This window comes from Pempheris klunzingeri, chromosome 13 (genome assembly GCF_042242105.1).
Source record: "Pempheris klunzingeri isolate RE-2024b chromosome 13, fPemKlu1.hap1, whole genome shotgun sequence".
In the NCBI taxonomy this organism is placed as follows: domain Eukaryota; kingdom Metazoa; phylum Chordata; class Actinopteri; order Acropomatiformes; family Pempheridae; genus Pempheris; species Pempheris klunzingeri.
The window spans coordinates 20,051,121-20,069,648 of NC_092024.1; the positions used below are offsets into that span (position 1 = coordinate 20,051,121).

General features: G+C 40.8%; 2 protein-coding genes across 3 annotated transcripts; both read left to right on the plus strand.

Moving 5' to 3' along the window:
- Positions 1-325: 325 nt before the first annotated feature.
- On the plus strand, positions 326-7,601 carry LOC139211527 (deubiquitinase DESI2). Its single transcript, XM_070841740.1, has 5 exons — positions 326-411; positions 3,949-4,021; positions 5,191-5,284; positions 5,383-5,524; positions 6,412-7,601. The coding sequence occupies exons 1-5, from the start codon at positions 373-375 to the stop codon at positions 6,649-6,651; spliced, it is 588 nt and encodes a 195-aa protein (XP_070697841.1). The 5' UTR covers positions 326-372; the 3' UTR covers positions 6,652-7,601.
- A 2,374-nt stretch (positions 7,602-9,975) lies between these two features.
- srsf5a (serine and arginine rich splicing factor 5a) lies at positions 9,976-16,821 on the plus strand. Of its 2 annotated transcripts, none has more exons than XM_070841738.1 (8): positions 9,976-10,074; positions 11,376-11,510; positions 11,608-11,678; positions 12,855-12,980; positions 13,502-13,571; positions 15,052-15,125; positions 15,212-15,313; positions 15,541-16,821. In XM_070841738.1, exons 2-8 carry the CDS (start codon positions 11,385-11,387, stop codon positions 15,893-15,895), a joined length of 924 nt encoding a protein of 307 aa, XP_070697839.1. In that variant the 5' UTR covers positions 9,976-10,074; positions 11,376-11,384; the 3' UTR covers positions 15,896-16,821. The 2 variants fall into 2 exon arrangements, with proteins under 2 accessions (XP_070697839.1, XP_070697838.1); XM_070841737.1 differs by having other exon boundaries at positions 12,855-12,979; positions 13,489-13,571.
- Positions 16,822-18,528: the final 1,707 nt, after the last annotated feature.

An 18,528-nucleotide genomic window follows, 5' to 3' on the forward strand; every position in this document is an offset into this window, starting at 1 on the left:
ATCTCGCAAACACACCTCCTGCCAGCGTCGGTTTCCCACACAGCAGATCTTTGTGGAGCCGGGAGATGGGCCGCGTCCACTGGGATCTGAGTTTCATGCTTTCCCGACCTTACTTGCCATAATGGCTCTATGACACCCCGCTGAGCTCCCGTCGTCCTGTATCTGTGGGACGGTTTTCTGGCTCTGCAGAGTGCCCATGCAGCAGTCGCCCTGCGGGGGAATGAGCAGCCTCCATCCCCGCAGCAGAAGCCTGCCCGCCGGTCCTGCTGTCCACCGTGTGGCCCTGTGACTTCAGAGGGGTGTGGTGGAGGTCCTGACGACCATTAAACGTGGAGGGTGGGGACGTTTGCCTTTCCAGCTCAGGTTTAAACCATGGCCAATGAACCTGTCATCCTTAACGTCTACGATATGGTAAGCGTCCATCTCAACCAAACCACACTTACTTTTTACTCAGTTTTAGTCAGTGTTTTCTGTTTTCTTGCAGGTGTTTGTAATCAGACACCAGCAGAGGAAATGAATGCACCACCAGAAATAACAGACAAACTACACACCTGTTTCACTTTCACTATTTTAAAGCTGGAAACTCAACAATAATTTGATTCTATTCCCGTGGACTTTAATTAAAAACTGACAGTGTTGAATTAATAGAATTTTCAATGGAATCTGGTGAGCACAGTCACTCCCATGTTTAAAGATTTAAGAGCCTGAGTGGTATGCATGGCGGCTCAGTGTATATGGCCTTATCTGGCTCACTGCAGACATGCATTGTGTTTTGAAACCAAATTCTGGTCTGTCCACTAAGTCAGCCATTATTCAGCAGTGTTACTCAGTAAGACTGGAACATGAAAAGATTAGATAGCAAATTCAGCTCCATTTTCCAATAGCAACTCTATGAAACAAGAGCTTCCCTCAACCCTCTGACCTCTGTCACTGTGTCTGCAGCTCACATGATGCACACACATACAAAATCACACGTGCACACACACTCACATAAACCCACACATTAGTAAAGGACAAGGGTCTTCATTCAGACGTCTGCCCACTGCCTGGTTGTCACAGACTCTACTGCTGAACAGCCTCCTGTGTGGATATTATGCAACATGTTGCTGTAGATCCACAGAGTTACTCCACTTACTCAATGATATAACAAAGCTATAATCAAATTTAATGATATATGATTACACTCCTAGTTTCCTGTGTATCATAAAACATTTATCAAACTGTTAATATGTATAAATCATTCACAAATTGGTCTAAAACTGTTTATAAAGATGTTAAATGCTTATTAAGACATTTTTAACTTTAGGATCTATTCTTGACAATCTTTGACAAAAAAAAAAACCCAACTCAAGGTCAACTAAATAGATTTCTTCTGAGTGAAGAGGAAGTATTTATGAATCCATATTCATAATAAATGTAGAAAATCTAATTATACTAATTACTTCATATACCGTTGTAGAAGTACTTGTGTAAGCCATTTGAATCCCTGTGCGGAAATGGCGGACCCTGCAAACTACTACACGGAGGGCAAACTAATGAGTAAAAGGCAATATAAAAATAGTATTATAACTCATAGTAAATGTGAAGACCCATTTCATTTATTTGTTTAAACACCAGCTGCAGATGCTTCATGAGAAGAATTATAGTTGGTGATAGATAAATACACAAATTAGCACTTAATGTGCTCATATCAAGGTATCAAGGTCATTTAATTGTCATTTTACAGCTCAACGAAATGGAAGTTGTTGCCATTTTATTTACACACAGAAAAAAAGGTATTTAGAGATGATCAACTCAGCACAGTCAGTTTTATTCACTAAAGCTGAGTTCTCTAAATGTTAATTTTGCTCATTTGAAGTCAATTATTTCAACAAGTGTTCACATCTTTCAGCTTCCTAGACATGATTCAGCTGAGTCCATATATAACGGCATGGTACGGGCATGTCGCCAGAAAAGAGAGTGTGATTTCAGGAGTACTCGCACACGTAAATGTATCATCACATGCTCAAACACAAAGCCAGGTGCAGTTTTGGCCACTCAGCTCTCTCTTGGTATCTTCAAGCCGTCTCACAGATGAGGACCTCAGTGGGGCCAGGAGTGACAGCTGCTCAGACAGCTGATTTAATTCCAGCGTGGCTCTGGACTTAACAGGTCATGCAGGGGCTGTGGAAGAGGGAGAAAGTGATCATGAGGCCGGTGACAGTCAGAGTCGACCTTAAATACTTTGCCGAGAATTAAACACGAGAGGGCCGCAAGCTCTGGCCTGAGAGTGACTCACGTGAGGAGGGATGATGATGATGAATCGATCATCTTTAATGTGAAGTCAGTGCGACTGGTCGATGACTGCAGTGGAGCGTGTGCTGTATCCGTACATGCAGGAGATTATAATGGAGACTGCATGGGTGGTTGCAGCAGTGTTGGCATACAGTGTGATTTCACATCCTCAGTAAGTATGATCTACATGATAGTGCCTGAAAAAGCTTCAGGACTCACATGTCTACGTACTCAGGAGAAAGCCTCATCATTTTATAGTCGGCTTGTCAAAATCTCATTTCACTTAGCGGGAAGAATTTATCCTCATATGTTGTTTCCCTCTAGGAAACTAAGTTAAAAGATTTCCATCCGTGTTCCTTGTGTGAAGTGGCCAAACGCTACAGAGCCAAAAGGTTAGAGGTCACTGCGGAAATATATGAAATATGAGAGGACCCTGTTCATACAAAGGAAAGTGGTGGATATGCTTTTATTGTATCACTCTGAGCCCGGAAATGTGTTCTATTATTAATAGGGGACAGCTGGGGCAGTGGGGATAGCTCTTAGCATGTTTTCTCTGGGGTGTCTAAGGGTGTGGGAGTGTCAGTGGGTGTGGGTGGGGTCCTGGTATTAATTATCCCATGATCGTCAGTAGTGAAGGACCTGGATCTTTTCTTGTGTTGTGAGACTCATCAGACAGATCAGGGGCTCATTGTGTGTTAACTGTCTGCCTTTGTGATGGCTCAGTTCTGGATGTTTCCCTTGTTTTCTACCCAGTGCATGCTGGGATAGTAATGCTTATATCCATTTTAGCTTTGTTAGGAAAATATTTAGATAGTGTGTGTTTCTGGTTGTATCGTGAGCCACAGATTAAGTTCTTAAAGGTCTAGTAGATCGATACCTTTATCATGTCTTTAAAAAATGGAAGCAAGTAGCCTAGCTTTGTCCAGAAGTATTAAAATCAGACCATCAGCACTTTTATATTTCACTAATTAACACTTTACATCTTGTTTGTTTATTCTGTACAAACAGTGTAAATAAGATATCTCTTGGACATATCCAGGCTACATGTTTCCCCCTATTTCCAGTCTTTATGCTAAGCTAAGCTAACTGGCTGCTGGCTTTTTGAGTGGCTTTTATTGAACCCCATTTCCCATAAGTCCTAGACCTTTGTGGGCTAAACATTATGGCTTGACAGAAGAGTCGAGTTCATGGGTTGCGTTCAGCTCAAATTTGGTTTGTGGTTCTGTTTTTTTTTCCGCGTTTGGAGAAAGCCATGCTAGCTGTTTCACCTTCACTGTCCTCATGCTAAGCTAAGCTAACCGCCTCCTGGCTGTAGCTTCATGTTTACAGTACAGACGTGACAGCGGTATTGATTATATTCTCATCTAACTCACGGCAAGAATACTTCTAAAAAATGTCAAACTATTCCTTAAACTTAGCAAATCATTGTGATCCGTGAATCCCAAAAACGAATATGTATAGGCATTAACTATGTTATATATCAGCATCTCTTCTGTGAAGTGTAATTTATATAGCAATCAAGTATTTTTCTCAGTGTAAATGTACTGCATTTAAGCTGCTGTAGTATCATAGTACTTTATAGAGCCGCTGCATTGTTTCTTTCCAACATTAGTCTGAATATTGATCCTGAATGAAGCCCCCCTCTGCATTCTCTCTGCCTCTCTTTCTCTGCAGTACTGGATAAACGAATACACTTCCAATCTGGGTATTGGAGTCTTCCACTCAGGCATTGAGATTTACGGCAGAGGTAAGACCTTTCCGATTCTTCCTTCTCCTCTGTGAAATCACGGGTCAAACTCAGACCTGTGCTCCGCCGTCTGGTCACAGGGTTAGACAGGGGCTGCTTTCATAGACACAGATGAAGTCTGGTTTAAAAAATGGAATATGGAATTGTGTTCCCAATAACATGACCCCATTTCTCAGGGTTGAGTCACCACTGACTCAACACTGTGTGTGTTTTTGTGGTTTGAAAAAAGAGAGGCAGTGATCAGTGTGAAACTAGACCACTGGGAATACCATCAGGGCCTTGGAACCAGAAATGTTGGCTCTGTGCACAGTGAAATATGAGGACAGTAAAAATACAGTCCTTACTAGGATAAGAAATCTCTCCTTTTTATGGAATTTCAGCATGTTATTTTGTGCTCGCTGCATATTTTTGCTTAATGACTCCATGAATTCAGTCATTTTGAATTTAATATGCCATCAATATCAGTTAAAACTGTCCAACTCCAAATGTTTTTAGAGCTCAAAAATGCAAAATAGACGTAATAAAATAAGTCCAAGTTACATTTACTGAATATAGTCGATCATTTGGACTATATTATATTTGGTTTTAGAAAAAGTTGTATTTAAAATGTGGATTTTATAAAAAGACATCAGTAGTCTTGTTGTAGAGTAACAAACAAGCATTTTTGAGTTTATCCAATAATGTGGTTGATTTCATCATGAAAAGAAGAGTTTGAAGTAATTTCATAACTCTTAGACAGTGACATCCATCAATCCATTGTCTATACCGCTTATCCTCAAGGGCGATGGGGGGGCTGGAGCCAGTCCAAGCGTAAATTCAGAGAGAATAATGAAATAGAAGTTCTTCAGATTTGTACCTGCCTGAATGTACTCGGCAGTATATTTGTTGCTGCTGCACATGGCTGAAACAGGACTGTGCGCTTGTTGTTATGATGTCTAAATTCAAATTAGATTCAGAAGCTAAGGCAGTCTGTTCAGTATGTCTGTCGTGTTCATCTCTGCTCCCCATTATGCTGCTGTAGATACAGGGCAGAGAGGCCTGTAATTAGCCAGGCCTAATGATTTAAGCGCAGCGTGTCAGTGATTAATTGCTTGCTTCTGTGTGATTACAATTGTTTGTTGCTTCCACACGAGGCGATAACCTGTGATTTCACATCTTCGTCCACACAGAATTTGCATACGGCGGCCATCCATACCCTTTCAGTGGCATCTTTGAGATCAACCCCGGGAATGCTGCTGAACTGGGAGAGACATTCAAATTCAAGTGAGCATCCATTTTAGCATACAATACACTGTGATGCTGTTAATGTTAATGAGGGAGATAAGTGTGCTGATATTGTGTGTTTTTCTGCCTTCTAACAGGGAGGCCATTGTTTTGGGCACCACAGACTTCACAGAGGAGGACATAGATAAAATCATGGAGGAGCTCGGTAAAGAGTTCAAAGGCAACGCCTACCATCTAATGCACAAAAACTGCAACCACTTCTCCTCCTCGCTGTCTGAGGTCAGTCTGATGCTGCGTTTTTCTTGTTTTTTTATGCTTGTCCCCATTGTTCAGAAACTATAAGATACAGAGCAGGGCTGAGCAAACGTTATAAATAAGCAAGACAAAAACACCCCAATACATGAAGGTTTGTCCATAGATGTAAACTTAAAGGGGCATTCTGCCAGTTTTACACATGAAGGTTAGGTTAGTCGTCATGAGGAGCACTACTCAGCCTCAGTTGTGTAACAGTTGTATAATGTCCTCCATTGCTCTGAAGGGAGCTTTCTAAAGTCAGGAAAAATAACTCTGTTGGTATGATCAGGGTTATATCAGTGTCGGCCTTGACACGCACATATATATATATATATATATATATTGCTTGCTATCTAGTGACATTCCCATCAGCCCTCACTGTACTTTGTGTGGTATGCTGATTAGTAAGTGTTAGCATGCTAAAATGCTAAGCTAGACAGTGAACACAGTAAACATTAGACCTGCTTAATATCAGTATGTTGTCATTGTGAGCAAGTTAACATTGAGCATATTCTTGTAAACTGCTAGCATGGCTGTATACTCCTAGTCTCGTTAACCTGTGTTACTAAACAAGAGCCTACAGAGTTGCATTCTGGGAAATGTAGGATCCAGTGGTTTTGGAGTTTGACCCATTGTGAAGTCTAAAAGTCAGGATATCGCAGCCTCTGCTGCTTATGATTTTCTTTTCTTTATTATTTTTTTTTAATCTTGTGAGCTCTTCAACTTCATGGCCATACATAGATATAGATATGGATCACTATATACATGAGAAAATAAAATCACTTCACACATCCACAAAACCAAACATCTCACACATTAATAGAAATAAATCAAAGACAATGATTCACATCACTTATTCTGACTTTTTCCAGTTGCTGTGTGGACGGGAAATCCCTCGGTGGGTCAACAGGCTGGCCTACTTCAGCTCCTGCATCCCCTTCCTGCAGAGCTGCCTGCCGAAGGAGTGGTTGACCCCGGCCGCCCTGCAGAGCCACATCAGCCTCGGCCTCCATAAAGAGGAGCAGAACGAGTCGAGCGACGAGGACCCTTCCTCCCCGTCCGGAGCGGCCGCCACGGGCTCCTCCCACAGCTGTCGCCACACGAGGGTGTGAACTGCCCCCCGTACACTGACCTCTGGACCTACCTGCCACCTCTGCTAGTGGCTCAAGTGGCATTAGTAGGCTTGAACAACCACCTGACCTCATACTGTTTGTCCTCTGAGTAAAGAGGCAGGAGAGGAGCTGCCGCCAGAGACTTCAGACCTACAGAGACCCTGCCCGTCCTTTCTGCAGACGACAGGATGACAGAGGCAAACTTTGACCTGAGCACTGAAGCTGGCTCAGACTTGACAGCAGCCACTTGTAGATCTGAAGTTTGTAGTATGTTGTTATTAGTCTTTTCCATGAACTTTTAAACCTTTGTCAGCCTTGTTCCCTGCCCTGCCTTCAGAGCTGCTTTTGTAGAATAACTAGATAGACACCTGAGGCTACTAATAGTGACATTACCAGGAAACTGCTAATATGCTCAATTTCAACATGTTCTCGTTAAATAACCTCGATGTGGCCTTCAGTTGATATTGTTAACTCTGCTTTCTTTGTGTGGAACTTAAGTAGTTAACTGTTGCCATGTTAGAGGGTTACGGGGTGAAAGAGCATTTGATTGTTCCTTGAGTTCAGTCTGAACTCGTAAAAAGCATGAATTGAAATGCACGTTGAAAGAATTTGACAAAAACAAAAAAAAACTAAAGGAAGACGCCACACTTTTGATCGTATCATCAAGTATTTCTTCTCCTTTCCTTTTTGTAAAAGAAATCTAAATCTAAGCTGGGAATTGTTTAAACAGTAAACTGGTCTGCAGCCACTGTAACCAGTTCATAGACAGTCGTTAACAATCAAGGGCAAATACTGTTCGGTTAAATAGTCACTCCTCACACAGCCTTGAGCAGCCCAGTCACTATCTGTGAACATCTCAGAGACACAAACACAAAGAGAGACAAGCTGCTACACTGACAATTATTGACTTTGTGACCTAGTACAATTTTTGTCTACGCTTTTATATCCAAATGGTCTTTATATTATAATGGTGCGATAACTCCCAGGTTAGGAAATGTGCATTTTCATCCAGAGAATGTGCCTGGATGATACTGCTCTGAACACACTTTTTAACCATTTAACCAATAAAGACTGAGCTGCTGTGAGAAAGAAAAGCAGAAAATCAGTATTCTCCTTTAAATTGAAGTTGTGCTTAAAAGCAACAGTTGCTGCATTTTTAGAAATACACTTATTCACTTTCTTGCTGGGAGTTAGGTTTCATTTCTGTATGGCAAATATGAAGCTACAGCCAGCAGCCTGTTAGTCTAGCTTAGCATTAATACTGGAAACGGTGTCCAAAGGTAATAAAATCCACCTATCTGCCCTTTTAAAGCTCAACATTTAACGCATCATACATTTGTTGTTTAATCTGTACAAAAACAACAAATCGATGTTTTACAGCAGTTATGGGCCGGACTATTTCCTGGCTTGCCAGCAACCAGCAGACTCCAAAGTTTGAATAGTTCACAGTGAATGTTGAATAGTATTTTGCTCGAAGTGCACATCCCTTCTTCTCATCTAACTCTCAGCAAGAAAACGTGTGTGTATTTTTCCCCCAAATCTCAAGTATTCCTTTAAGACCATATTTTCATGTTTGATTTATTTCAACTGTGAACTGTGACACGTTCACAGATACAAAGCATTTTAATGATAGCAAACAAACTCTTAGGTTGTGTTTGCTCACAGAGGGAAAATATGATGTCATAGAGTTACTTGTAACCATTGTGGTTTTAGCGAACATGCAGGTAAACAACCCCATTAATGATAATCATAATTCCTTCCTCTGACACTGATGACGGTGGTGATTATAATGATGATGACAAACAGCGTCTCCTTGCGTTTTTTACTTATTTCAATTCATGTCGTGTGCTTTTTTCTTTTAACATGTAAAAAGCTCAGTGAACCAGGCCACATGTGATTTTAATCTTGTCCCATCCCTCCTGCCATAGTGTGTTTATGGATTGCTGCCCTTTCTCAGGAAGTGACAGTGACAGTCATCTCATTCCTGCTGAACACCGTCATAAATGGGGTTGAAAGTGCAAATTAATCATTTGACTTCTTCTTCATGTTCTTAAATAAGCTATATTCTTATTTATTTTTGATGTAGTCTTACATTTCACCAAGTGTATTGTGTTGATTTTCAGTATATTTTGAGTTGACAGGAGCTGTGCAGTGATCAGTTCTCCATGCTCAAAAGTCTTTGGCACTTTCTACAGAGCAGACCAGACAGGTATTTTTTTCTATTGTACTGTGTCAACCTTAACCTTGTATTTCCTTTTCCTAACCCAAGACAATTTCAAGAATGATGATATAGCACTAGAATAAAGAGACAGAATATCAGAACATGTTTTACTTCTGTTGTTGCCTACAATGTGTGTAAGGGTGGGACATTTGATGATATGTACTGTGAGACGACATAAATTTGTCAACCATTAGAGATTTTGTCATGTATTAGACAGTGAACAGGTCTTTCTATTTATGCCAGTACTGGATTTCTATATCGTTCTTATGTCAGTATAATGATGCACTTGGAATATTTTGGGTATTTAACTTTACTTTTACGTGATAAGCTAAAGAAAATGTATTTTATACAGTGACAATTTCTAGATTCCAGATCCCTAAATAGAATTAGGGATATCAGCTCATCACAGATGTATGATGTGATGTATATGTTGGATAATAACTAACAAGAGAGAGGGGAATATGTGTTCATAATATGTATCTTTATATTCTTCTTCTTCTTCTTCCTCTACTTCTTTAGATTTATTTACTTAATCTAAAAAGAGAGAGCAATATGGAAAAGGCTTATAATGCTGAATGAAACAAAATTGCATTGGGTTGACAAAGCAGACATCATCACTATTAATACTTATTAACAGAACAGCAAAATATCAATATTAATATAAATATAAACTACTAGTAAGATAGAGATAATCGTATGAATGTAATGTGCGAAATTAATTTAGATATATTTAGTACACTGGATTTCTTGCGTCACTTTACGTAACGTAGCCAGTAGGTATAGAGACGTATCTAAGATACAGCCTGTTACCAATGGAAACTGTGAAGTGGGTTGCCAAATCCGTGGTATATCCCCTTTTAAGGACTCCAATCATCTTCGCTTTTTGTCTTCATAATAAAAAGCATTCTTGGGTATTTCGTATAGTGATGTTCGTATAGTGATGTATATAAATTAGTACAGCCGGTGCAATACTTGTTTAAACGACAAAGAGACAACGCCGTCATTTTTAACGAAAGTAAGTGTTAACGGAGGTAAAAGCCAAACTGGCAACGCGCGGGCAGCAGCATTTCCTGTTCCCTGCTCTTTGGACCCGCTCGCCATTTTGATCTGGTCGAGCGGAGCAGCGACGACACAGTTAAAGTTGCAGCTTACCAACGACGAAGACAACAAAAAACACGGAGACGGCTTGAGGAGAAAAAGAGGTTAGAATCTGCTTTAATTTGCATCATATAATTGTTTTCAAATGAAATAACTACCCGTGGGATTAGTATGTTGAATGAATAGCGAATTATGTCTTTGTAGCTAACGATGGTTAGCTCGCCTTAGCTAGCATTAGCTGAAGGCGACCTCGAGGTGAGCCTCGGCTATTATGGACACAGCTAGCAAGAAAAGAAATTGTTTTCAAGTCGGACAAAGGCAGCCTTCGTAAGCTTAATATTAAATATTTGAATATGGAATGATATTTGCGCCTAGTATGATTTTCAAGGTGTAGCCAATGGACAGATTTAAAATGCTGCAGCGTTGTCACAGCGTGCTCACATAGCAACGCTAAAGAAGTAACGTTAGCTGGCTAAAGTTGGGCCCAGATGACTACTGTGATGATTTCAACCGAGACTACCCAGTTCCCAAGGATTGTAAGATGTAGTAATACAAATGGTTAAATGTAATGTTACTTGATACCATTTTAAATATCTGTAGAATTAATTTACGGGTCATTTTTAAGGCTGTAGTTGGTGAATTATATTCTGTTATGAGATTTTTTCTTTTTGTCCCTCATTTATAGCAACAAGGGAAAATTGAATATTAGAAACACCACTGAGTGTAAATTAAGACGATTCAACAACACCTCGAATTACAGCACAGATTACAAAATAACCATAGATGTTGAATTAATCCCTTTACATTTATACCTTGATGTATGAAGGAATCATTGTGGGGCCTCTGCACTATTATCATCAACATTATTGTTTTTACTCGTAAATATATTGGGGATTAGTAGTTTCAGATGTGTGTGAGCCTGGAGCTAAATGACTAATGTTATGCTGAAACTGGTTTGACCAGATTTGGGTTATCCTGTTCCTTTGATCCTGTTCAGGTTGGATTGCTTTCACTTGAGTTGTTTTCACTCCAGACCTGCCTTAATGTGACAGTATTCTGAGCGTTTTCATGGGAAGAAAAATGGTTTCAGAAACCAGTGTATATTAAGTTTTTGTGAATAGATCATTCTGGATGCTAGATTTGAATTAAAAGCTCCAGGTATATTCAGATGTGGGGCTGCAGAAGTCCTGGACGCAGCATCTGCCACCATGACTGTATTTCTCATCAGTAATAGATCTGTTTACTATATGAGCATGGGACATGACTGTGAAATGTCTAAAATTAATTATTGGCTAAGTGAAGGTAACTTGCTGTCCTAGGAGCATCAAATATTAAGCTGTGTTTACACCTCTTTTCCTCCCACTCTGGTTTAATGTTTACAAAATGTTGTGTTTTCCCATCTCAGCAGATAACAATGAATGGTTGTCGTGTCTTCATTGGCCGCTTGAGCCCCCACGCCAGAGAGAGAGATGTGGAGAAGTTTTTCAAGGGATATGGAAGGATTCGGGAAATCAACTTGAAGAACGGATTTGGCTTTGTGGTGAGTGTGACCGACCACTTTGTGTGAATTATGAGTTCTGATCCTGTCCCGTTGTTCATTTTTAGACAATAATCCATTTTTTTGCTCTTGTTCTCAGGAGTTTGATGACCACAGAGATGCAGATGATGCCGTGTATGAGTTGAATGGCAAAGAATTGTGCAGTGAAAGGTAATTGTTTAATCATATAGTTTTTTGTGTTATGAGCCCCTTAATGTAGCATGTTCACACATTAAGCAGTGGCTCTGTAACCAAGTGCACCATTTGACCACCATTACAATAAAGGTAGCTAATGTTTATGTTCACTATCCTTAAAATACATACTTTTGGTTACTTCCTGAATACTTATAAATATTTTGGTAAGAAGCCTCTTCATTAATCTTACAATGACACACTGCTATTTTCTTGCAGCACCATTTTCTTTATATCTCAAGTTGGTGGGAATAGTCTCCAAACAAAGTTGAAGCCATTGTAGTCACTCAGTGCATTTGAGATTCACAGTGTCAGGCAGACGTGCCTCAAAGGTCCCTCAAAACGAGTAGAAAACACTCATTCAGGTATAACTTAAAGGAAAGTGAAAATGCGTGAACTGAAACCAGCCGTCATGATGCGTCTGCAGATCTGTGTTTTGAGGGACACTAAAAGAAGTTGTGGAAGAAAACGAATCATCAAACTCTGCAAGCTGTTCAGAACACATCAGTCAAATGTTATTTTTGCAGAAAATCTCTCAATCTGCCAGTGAAAAAATTAGATTTTGTAGCAGTGGCAACAGTTGACACTGTTCAGTCTGTCCAGATGCAGTGAATCAGAAAATGTGCCCATATTGCAATAAAATCACTAGCATGTGTGCTGTCGCAGCCCTGGCTGTGTTTTGTTATTCACTGTTGATGCTTCAGCACTGGCTTTTGTCTCTGGATGACATCACTGCAGTCTTTCTGTTTCCTGAAAAGCAGGAGAGTGTTGATGCACTAAAAGCGCCCGGGCTAATTCAGTGTGAAATATGTATTTAAGTCAGCACACAGTCTATCTATCAGACTCCGGGCATGTTGCTCTTCGAGCAGACTTCTGTTGTTCTGTTCAATAAATAGAAAATCCTAACAGGCCCATCCTATAGTTTCGTCATATCGAGGATGGACCATGTCCTCACCTCAAATGAACCATACCAGAGTTTGCTTGTAAGCGGACAGAGACCGCCTCTTCAACAAGGTCTCAGTCCAGTTGTTTTGGTCTGCACCAAAGTGCGATTGCTGTGGGCACTAACCTACATTTCCTCCTTCATAGACATTGTGACATTGAATTTGTTCTGCATTTGATGGCACAATCCTAAGAATTTCTCACTCTGTTCAGGGTCACTATCGAGCATGCTCGTTCCAGAAGAGGAAGAGGTGGAGGTCCTGGAATGGGACGTTTCAGCAGTGGTGGTGGTGGCGGCGGCGGCGGTGGCTATCGGCCATCTCGCAGTAGTGGTTCCAGGTGAGTTTCTGTCAGACTTCCCACCCCCCCCCCACCCCCTACAGTAAACCTAGTATTACAGATTTCCTTGCACATCATTGCTCCTTGTGGATTTAATGTTTAACTGTCTGAAGATGTAACATACAATCAGGTGACATTTTGTGTATGATGTGTAAAATGAAGAGGTACATCTTTCATTTCATCTGTTTCTTCAAGCCAAAGTGCATTCATCCACGTACAGATGTTGTAGAGTTGAGAGATAAAGATTAAGACGGACTTATGTTTAAGTTCAAGTCATTAATTTGAGCCTGTTGTTCCACCTCTGAATCAAATAAAAAATTTTGGCACAGCTGTGAGGGTGTAAATACAGCAGCAGTGAACATGAAGCGAAGCTGGCTGTGCCGTGAGAATACATTCAGGTGGATTTTACAGCCCGTATTTAATTCTGAGGGTTTTCCTGTTTGATTTAAATGCACTCTGTGCCTCCATAGTGAAAGGTATTTATTTCTTTTATTTTTTCTATGTTTTTGTTTGCCGGACAGGTATGGCCCTCCTGTGCGGACAGAACACAGACTCATTGTGGAGAACCTCTCTTCACGGATTAGCTGGCAGGTAAGAGATACATTTTTCTCAAGTATCTTACAACACAGGCTTAAAAAATGTATATATCACCCTGTAATGACATGTTTTTTTTTTTTTTTAAATAAAGCAGCATTCATTAGATCAGACTGGATCCATTTGTCTCCAGTCAGACTACATTTAAAAAAAATATTTTTAATAGTGAATTGGCCAAATTAAATAGAAAGCCCCCAGTGTTTTTGTGTTTATAACTTTAACTTCATCCACATTTTATTTTTCCAGACAAAAGCACGTTACAGCTGCTGATGGGCATTCTAACCAAAAACATTTAACTGTTTTTTAACAGCTGCTCTGATATGGTTTCCTTTATATCAGAGGTGAATGCACACCCTCCATGGAGGTGTCAGAAGTGTGTAGCGCCCTCTCCTGGTTGTTTTTCTGAATAGTGTCCATTTGGTGCCTCTCCTTACACGCAGTTGCCGCCGGTCTAAAGTCTTGGCTGGGCCCCGTAGCGGGTGAAAGTGGTCTAGCGCAGGATACGGTAGCCTTAGGAGGTCCGTAGCCACACTCTGGAGGTTCTGTGGGCTGGCATCCCCGACTGCTGTAACCCCCCTCAAATCCACGGTCCCTACACTCTCCCGTTTGGGTCTTTTTCTGTTGCTGATGGAGCTGGGGGGGGTGTTGAGTCGGGCGCACACCCCTCCCCCTACTTACTCTCTGGTGGTTCCTTACTTGTGGAGGCCGGATGCCGAGTCAAGGCCGAGGTCGTTTCTCAAGGGCTTAACACTGCATTGGTTCCCATTTGCTATTTGGACAAGTGGCTCTATGCTAATATCTTCCTGGGTATGGAGCGGTAAGTAGCATAAAACTCATGTGATTGGGTTTGTTCAGGGTCGGGTGGTAAAGGGGTGTAGAGTTACAGTCTCAAATGGGAAGGAGGCAGTTTAACTATGTAAACTCTATACAGCTTTTGAGCCAAGTTATTTTTATAGGTCATGAACACAAAGAAGTTCTAGAAACTCAGATTTTTGTCCACTTACCCAAAGTACTATTGTCACCCAACCACAAAAGATACAGAGGTTCATCTCTTATACTCAGATATCATCCAGTTTTATCTTGAATACAAAAATACATCAAGTTTTAACCATAAACACATTAAAACCCTTACTGCTGTTTTACCTGTCAGGTGTCTCATTATGGAATTTGTTTTTTGTTGATGAGCTAAAAAAAAAAGAGCAAAATCATGGAGTCAATTTGATGGGACTTAAAAACAGTTTGAGTAAAAGCAACACTTGTCCACACAAAGCATTTTCAGTGGCTCTTTTGTTTACTTGTCCTCCACTGAAATGGGATCTTATCAGAGTGACAAAAGTCAGCGTTAGATAACCAAAGTTTCACTATTTGCTGGTGTCTTGCTGCCTGCTCACTTCTCTCCCTCCAGGTCTGAAAAGGCTCTCACTGGCACCTTGTGTTTTGTTCTCTGTCACTAATCCTGCATTATGGTTTGAAACAGGACCTGAAAGACCTGATGAGAAAAGCAGGTGAAGTTACCTTTGTGGACGCTCACAGACCCAACAAAAATGAAGGGTGAGCTGCTCCTCTGTTAAAGTCAAATTCCTCAAGTGGGCTTTGTCCTCAGTTTGGTCCTAATCAGTGCGTCTGCTTACACACAGGGTGGTAGAGTTTGCAAGCCGCAGTGACATGAAGAATGCCATCTCCAAGCTCAATGGGACAGAACTGAACGGACGCAAGCTGAAGATCTTTGAGGACCGCGGGTGAGTTTTCTTAGATTTAAGATGTTAAACACTGTCCCACATATGATGTTTTCACTTTATCGATTGAACCAAACACACCGAAGAATCTAAGTGGTTTTATGTGACATGGCGCTTTCACGCAACGACCAGTGCAGTCTGAAGATTGACATGTTATTGTTTCCAGTGTTGTGAAGCCGTGCACGGTGAAACTTGTATAAATCCTGACACCGACTTCTCTCTCCCAACAGCCACAGCAAGAGTCGCTCCCGTTCTCGCAGCTATTCCCGCTCAAAGAGTCGTTCCAGGAGCCGCAACCGTTCCAGGAGCCGCTCCAGGTCTGTCAGCCGCACCCCAGACAGGAGGACATCAGGAGGGGGCAAGGCCAACGCCAGATCCCCCTCCAGGTCCAAGTCTCGCTCCAAGTCTCGTTCCAAATCCCGCTCCAAGTCCCGCTCCAAGTCTCGCTCTAAGTCCCGCTCCAGGTCCCGCTCCCGCTCCCCTGCTCCCGCTCAGAACAAACAGTCTCGCTCCCGCTCCCGTTCTCGATCCCGCTCCCGTTCCCGCTCTCGTTCCCGGTCCGCCTCCGCAGACAGCAAACACTGAGACGTGTTCACCTGTAGGCCGTGAAATAGACTGATAGTTGCTCACCAGGCCTGAATGGTGGCACGTGATGTCTTTATTTTTGTTTTCTTTTTTTAATGAAGGGGAAGAAGTGGCCTTTTATGTGGCTTCTTTTGAAATATGGTCTTCAGTCATTAATCTGCCTGCATTGGCTTCGATTTCCTTTCCTTTTGTTTTTTTTTTTTTGTTTTTATTTGTTTTTTCCTTAGTTTGTTGTTCCACAGGGGAAAACTTTTTTTGTTTCACTTAATGATTTATACATTTCCCTCCTTTTTAAAACCCCCTTCATATTTTGACGATGAAATGCTCCTTGACGGAAAACATGTTGACCAGTGGTGATACCGTCACAACCCCGCGGCCTGTGCTAGCTGTGTGCCATGTTATGATTCCATCCACTCTCCCGTGCTTCGCCTGAGTGTTCAGAGCCGTTCGAGGTTTGGCAGGAGTGGTTTTCACTCCCCAAAACGTCGCTGAGTGTGTGTTTTGTTCTGTGATGCGTGATCTGCCCTGACATGTGAACATAGAAATGCAAACATCTCAGTCGGGGGTTTATTTCAGCTTTCTTGTGTAATGATATTGGAATCTGGCATTATTTCGACTGCTGTATCAGGACCTTGTCTCGTGGGTTTTTTTTTTTTTTTTTGCTTTTATTTACTTTATTTCTGGCCTGTTGGGTGTCGTGGGTCTGACCACAAGTGTCTGTCTCAGCAGGAGGAAATGTCTCTTAATAAGTTTATTAATTTGATACTAATAAAACACTCACTGCATATGGTCATTTAATTTTTTTAGTTATGTCCAGAAAGTACGGTGACTTTTTTTTTAATGCTTTGTGAATGTGAGTCGAGAATCTCATACATATTGAATAAAGTTTCTGCAGTTTAACTAAATAAAGCTTTCATAAAATGTTACGTTTGTCTGCCAGTATTGTTTTTTTTATCCAGCAATGATTTCAGCACAACTGTTCAAACACCAATTAATTTATTGATTCATACATACATCAGTCTGCTCAAATAATGCTAATCAGAGTGAGATAAAATAATGTTGCATATAATGTAACAGGATTATATTTTATCTTAAAGAGGTTGTTGAACTGTGTATTTCCATATTTAGTTTTCACTTCATAAGGTGATAACAAAAACACTGGCTTTAGTTTATCAAATAATTCTTGTATATTGAATATAAATGTCAGAGCATAAATATTCTGTGCTAAAGACCGGCTACAAATCCAGCACACAGCGAGAAATCAAACTGTCATTTATAAACCCATGGAATATGTTATTATACTCTTTGAATAGACTATAAAATAAGGCAGGATATGAAAAGAACTGAGTTATTATACTTTGATGTGTTGGGATGATAAACGTTTTAATATCCTGCGCTGGTGGATGGATGATCCACACATTTTTGCAAAGCAGCTATCAGAACGTTTTAACTGTATTGTTTGTTCTAGGAATGTGTTTGGACTGTAAAGCAAACACAAACATATATGACTTGAAGGAATATTTGTCTCACTGAGGAGACTATTACATGTGGTATAAAGGAGGCGTGTCCTTTGATGAAATAATGCTGATAAGATATCTATGGATTCATATAGCAGTAGTGTGGTACTATTCAAGCTCACAACACTCCATTGACAAAAACAGTAATTTTACCACACAGAAAATGAGAGTCACTGGTCCACTGCTGCCTCGATCTCTTAGTTTCTTTGTGTTATTGTGTGTTATGCAAACACTGTGTTTAACCCTAACCCTAATGTCTAACCCTTTAAAACACAATAACACAAACAAACTAACTGATCAAGACAGTGGTAGACTAGAAACTCCCGTGTAAAATTATTGTTTTTCTCAGTGGAGTCTGGTGGGTTTAAACCAAGCGATGAAACGACTATTTCTGGTTAAGCAAAAAGGACCCTTTAGCTCTGTCTCTGCAGGGATCTTTTTTTGTAATGTTGTCAGACACTCAGAATAACAATCTGAGCCTGTCAGTGGCAAAAACAAGCATTTTTAGTGGCTGTACTTTGATCAGGCACTCTTGCCCTCAGAGATTACATTACAGACATTGTAGCTCATTTTACAGGACCAATTCCAAAAGTGTTTGTGCCTACCAGTCATTCAAACTAAAAGATTTAAAGAGTTCTCCTTTAACGTGTTCGAAGACTTAGCAAAACACATATTATTTAATTAAATAAAACTACTGGAGGGGTCATTCAGTTCAGGCATGTTCAGCCACACAGATCACCACATGGTGGCAGCACCTGCTTGTAGGAAAATGTCATCAAACTGGATGTAAAGGAGGATACAAGGCTGCGCATTATGGGAGTGATCAATATTCATTAATGTAACATTGTTCGTGTGTTGAGGTTTGCTCATCAGCACATCAGCAGGAGAGGCGAGAGCAGCTATAATCTGCTCCAAGTGAAATATGCTTCCTGAACAGGTGACATCAAAATATTAAACAAAAGTGGGTGATTAAATTACACCCAATTGCGTGATAAGGGGCAGAAAGTGGAACTCCCACAGTTCTTTCTCTGAGGATTTTGCAGGCAGTTCTGTGACATGAGGAGGTGGATCAATTGGTAGCAGTGATCCAGGTTTTTAGAAATAAGGTGCAGACAC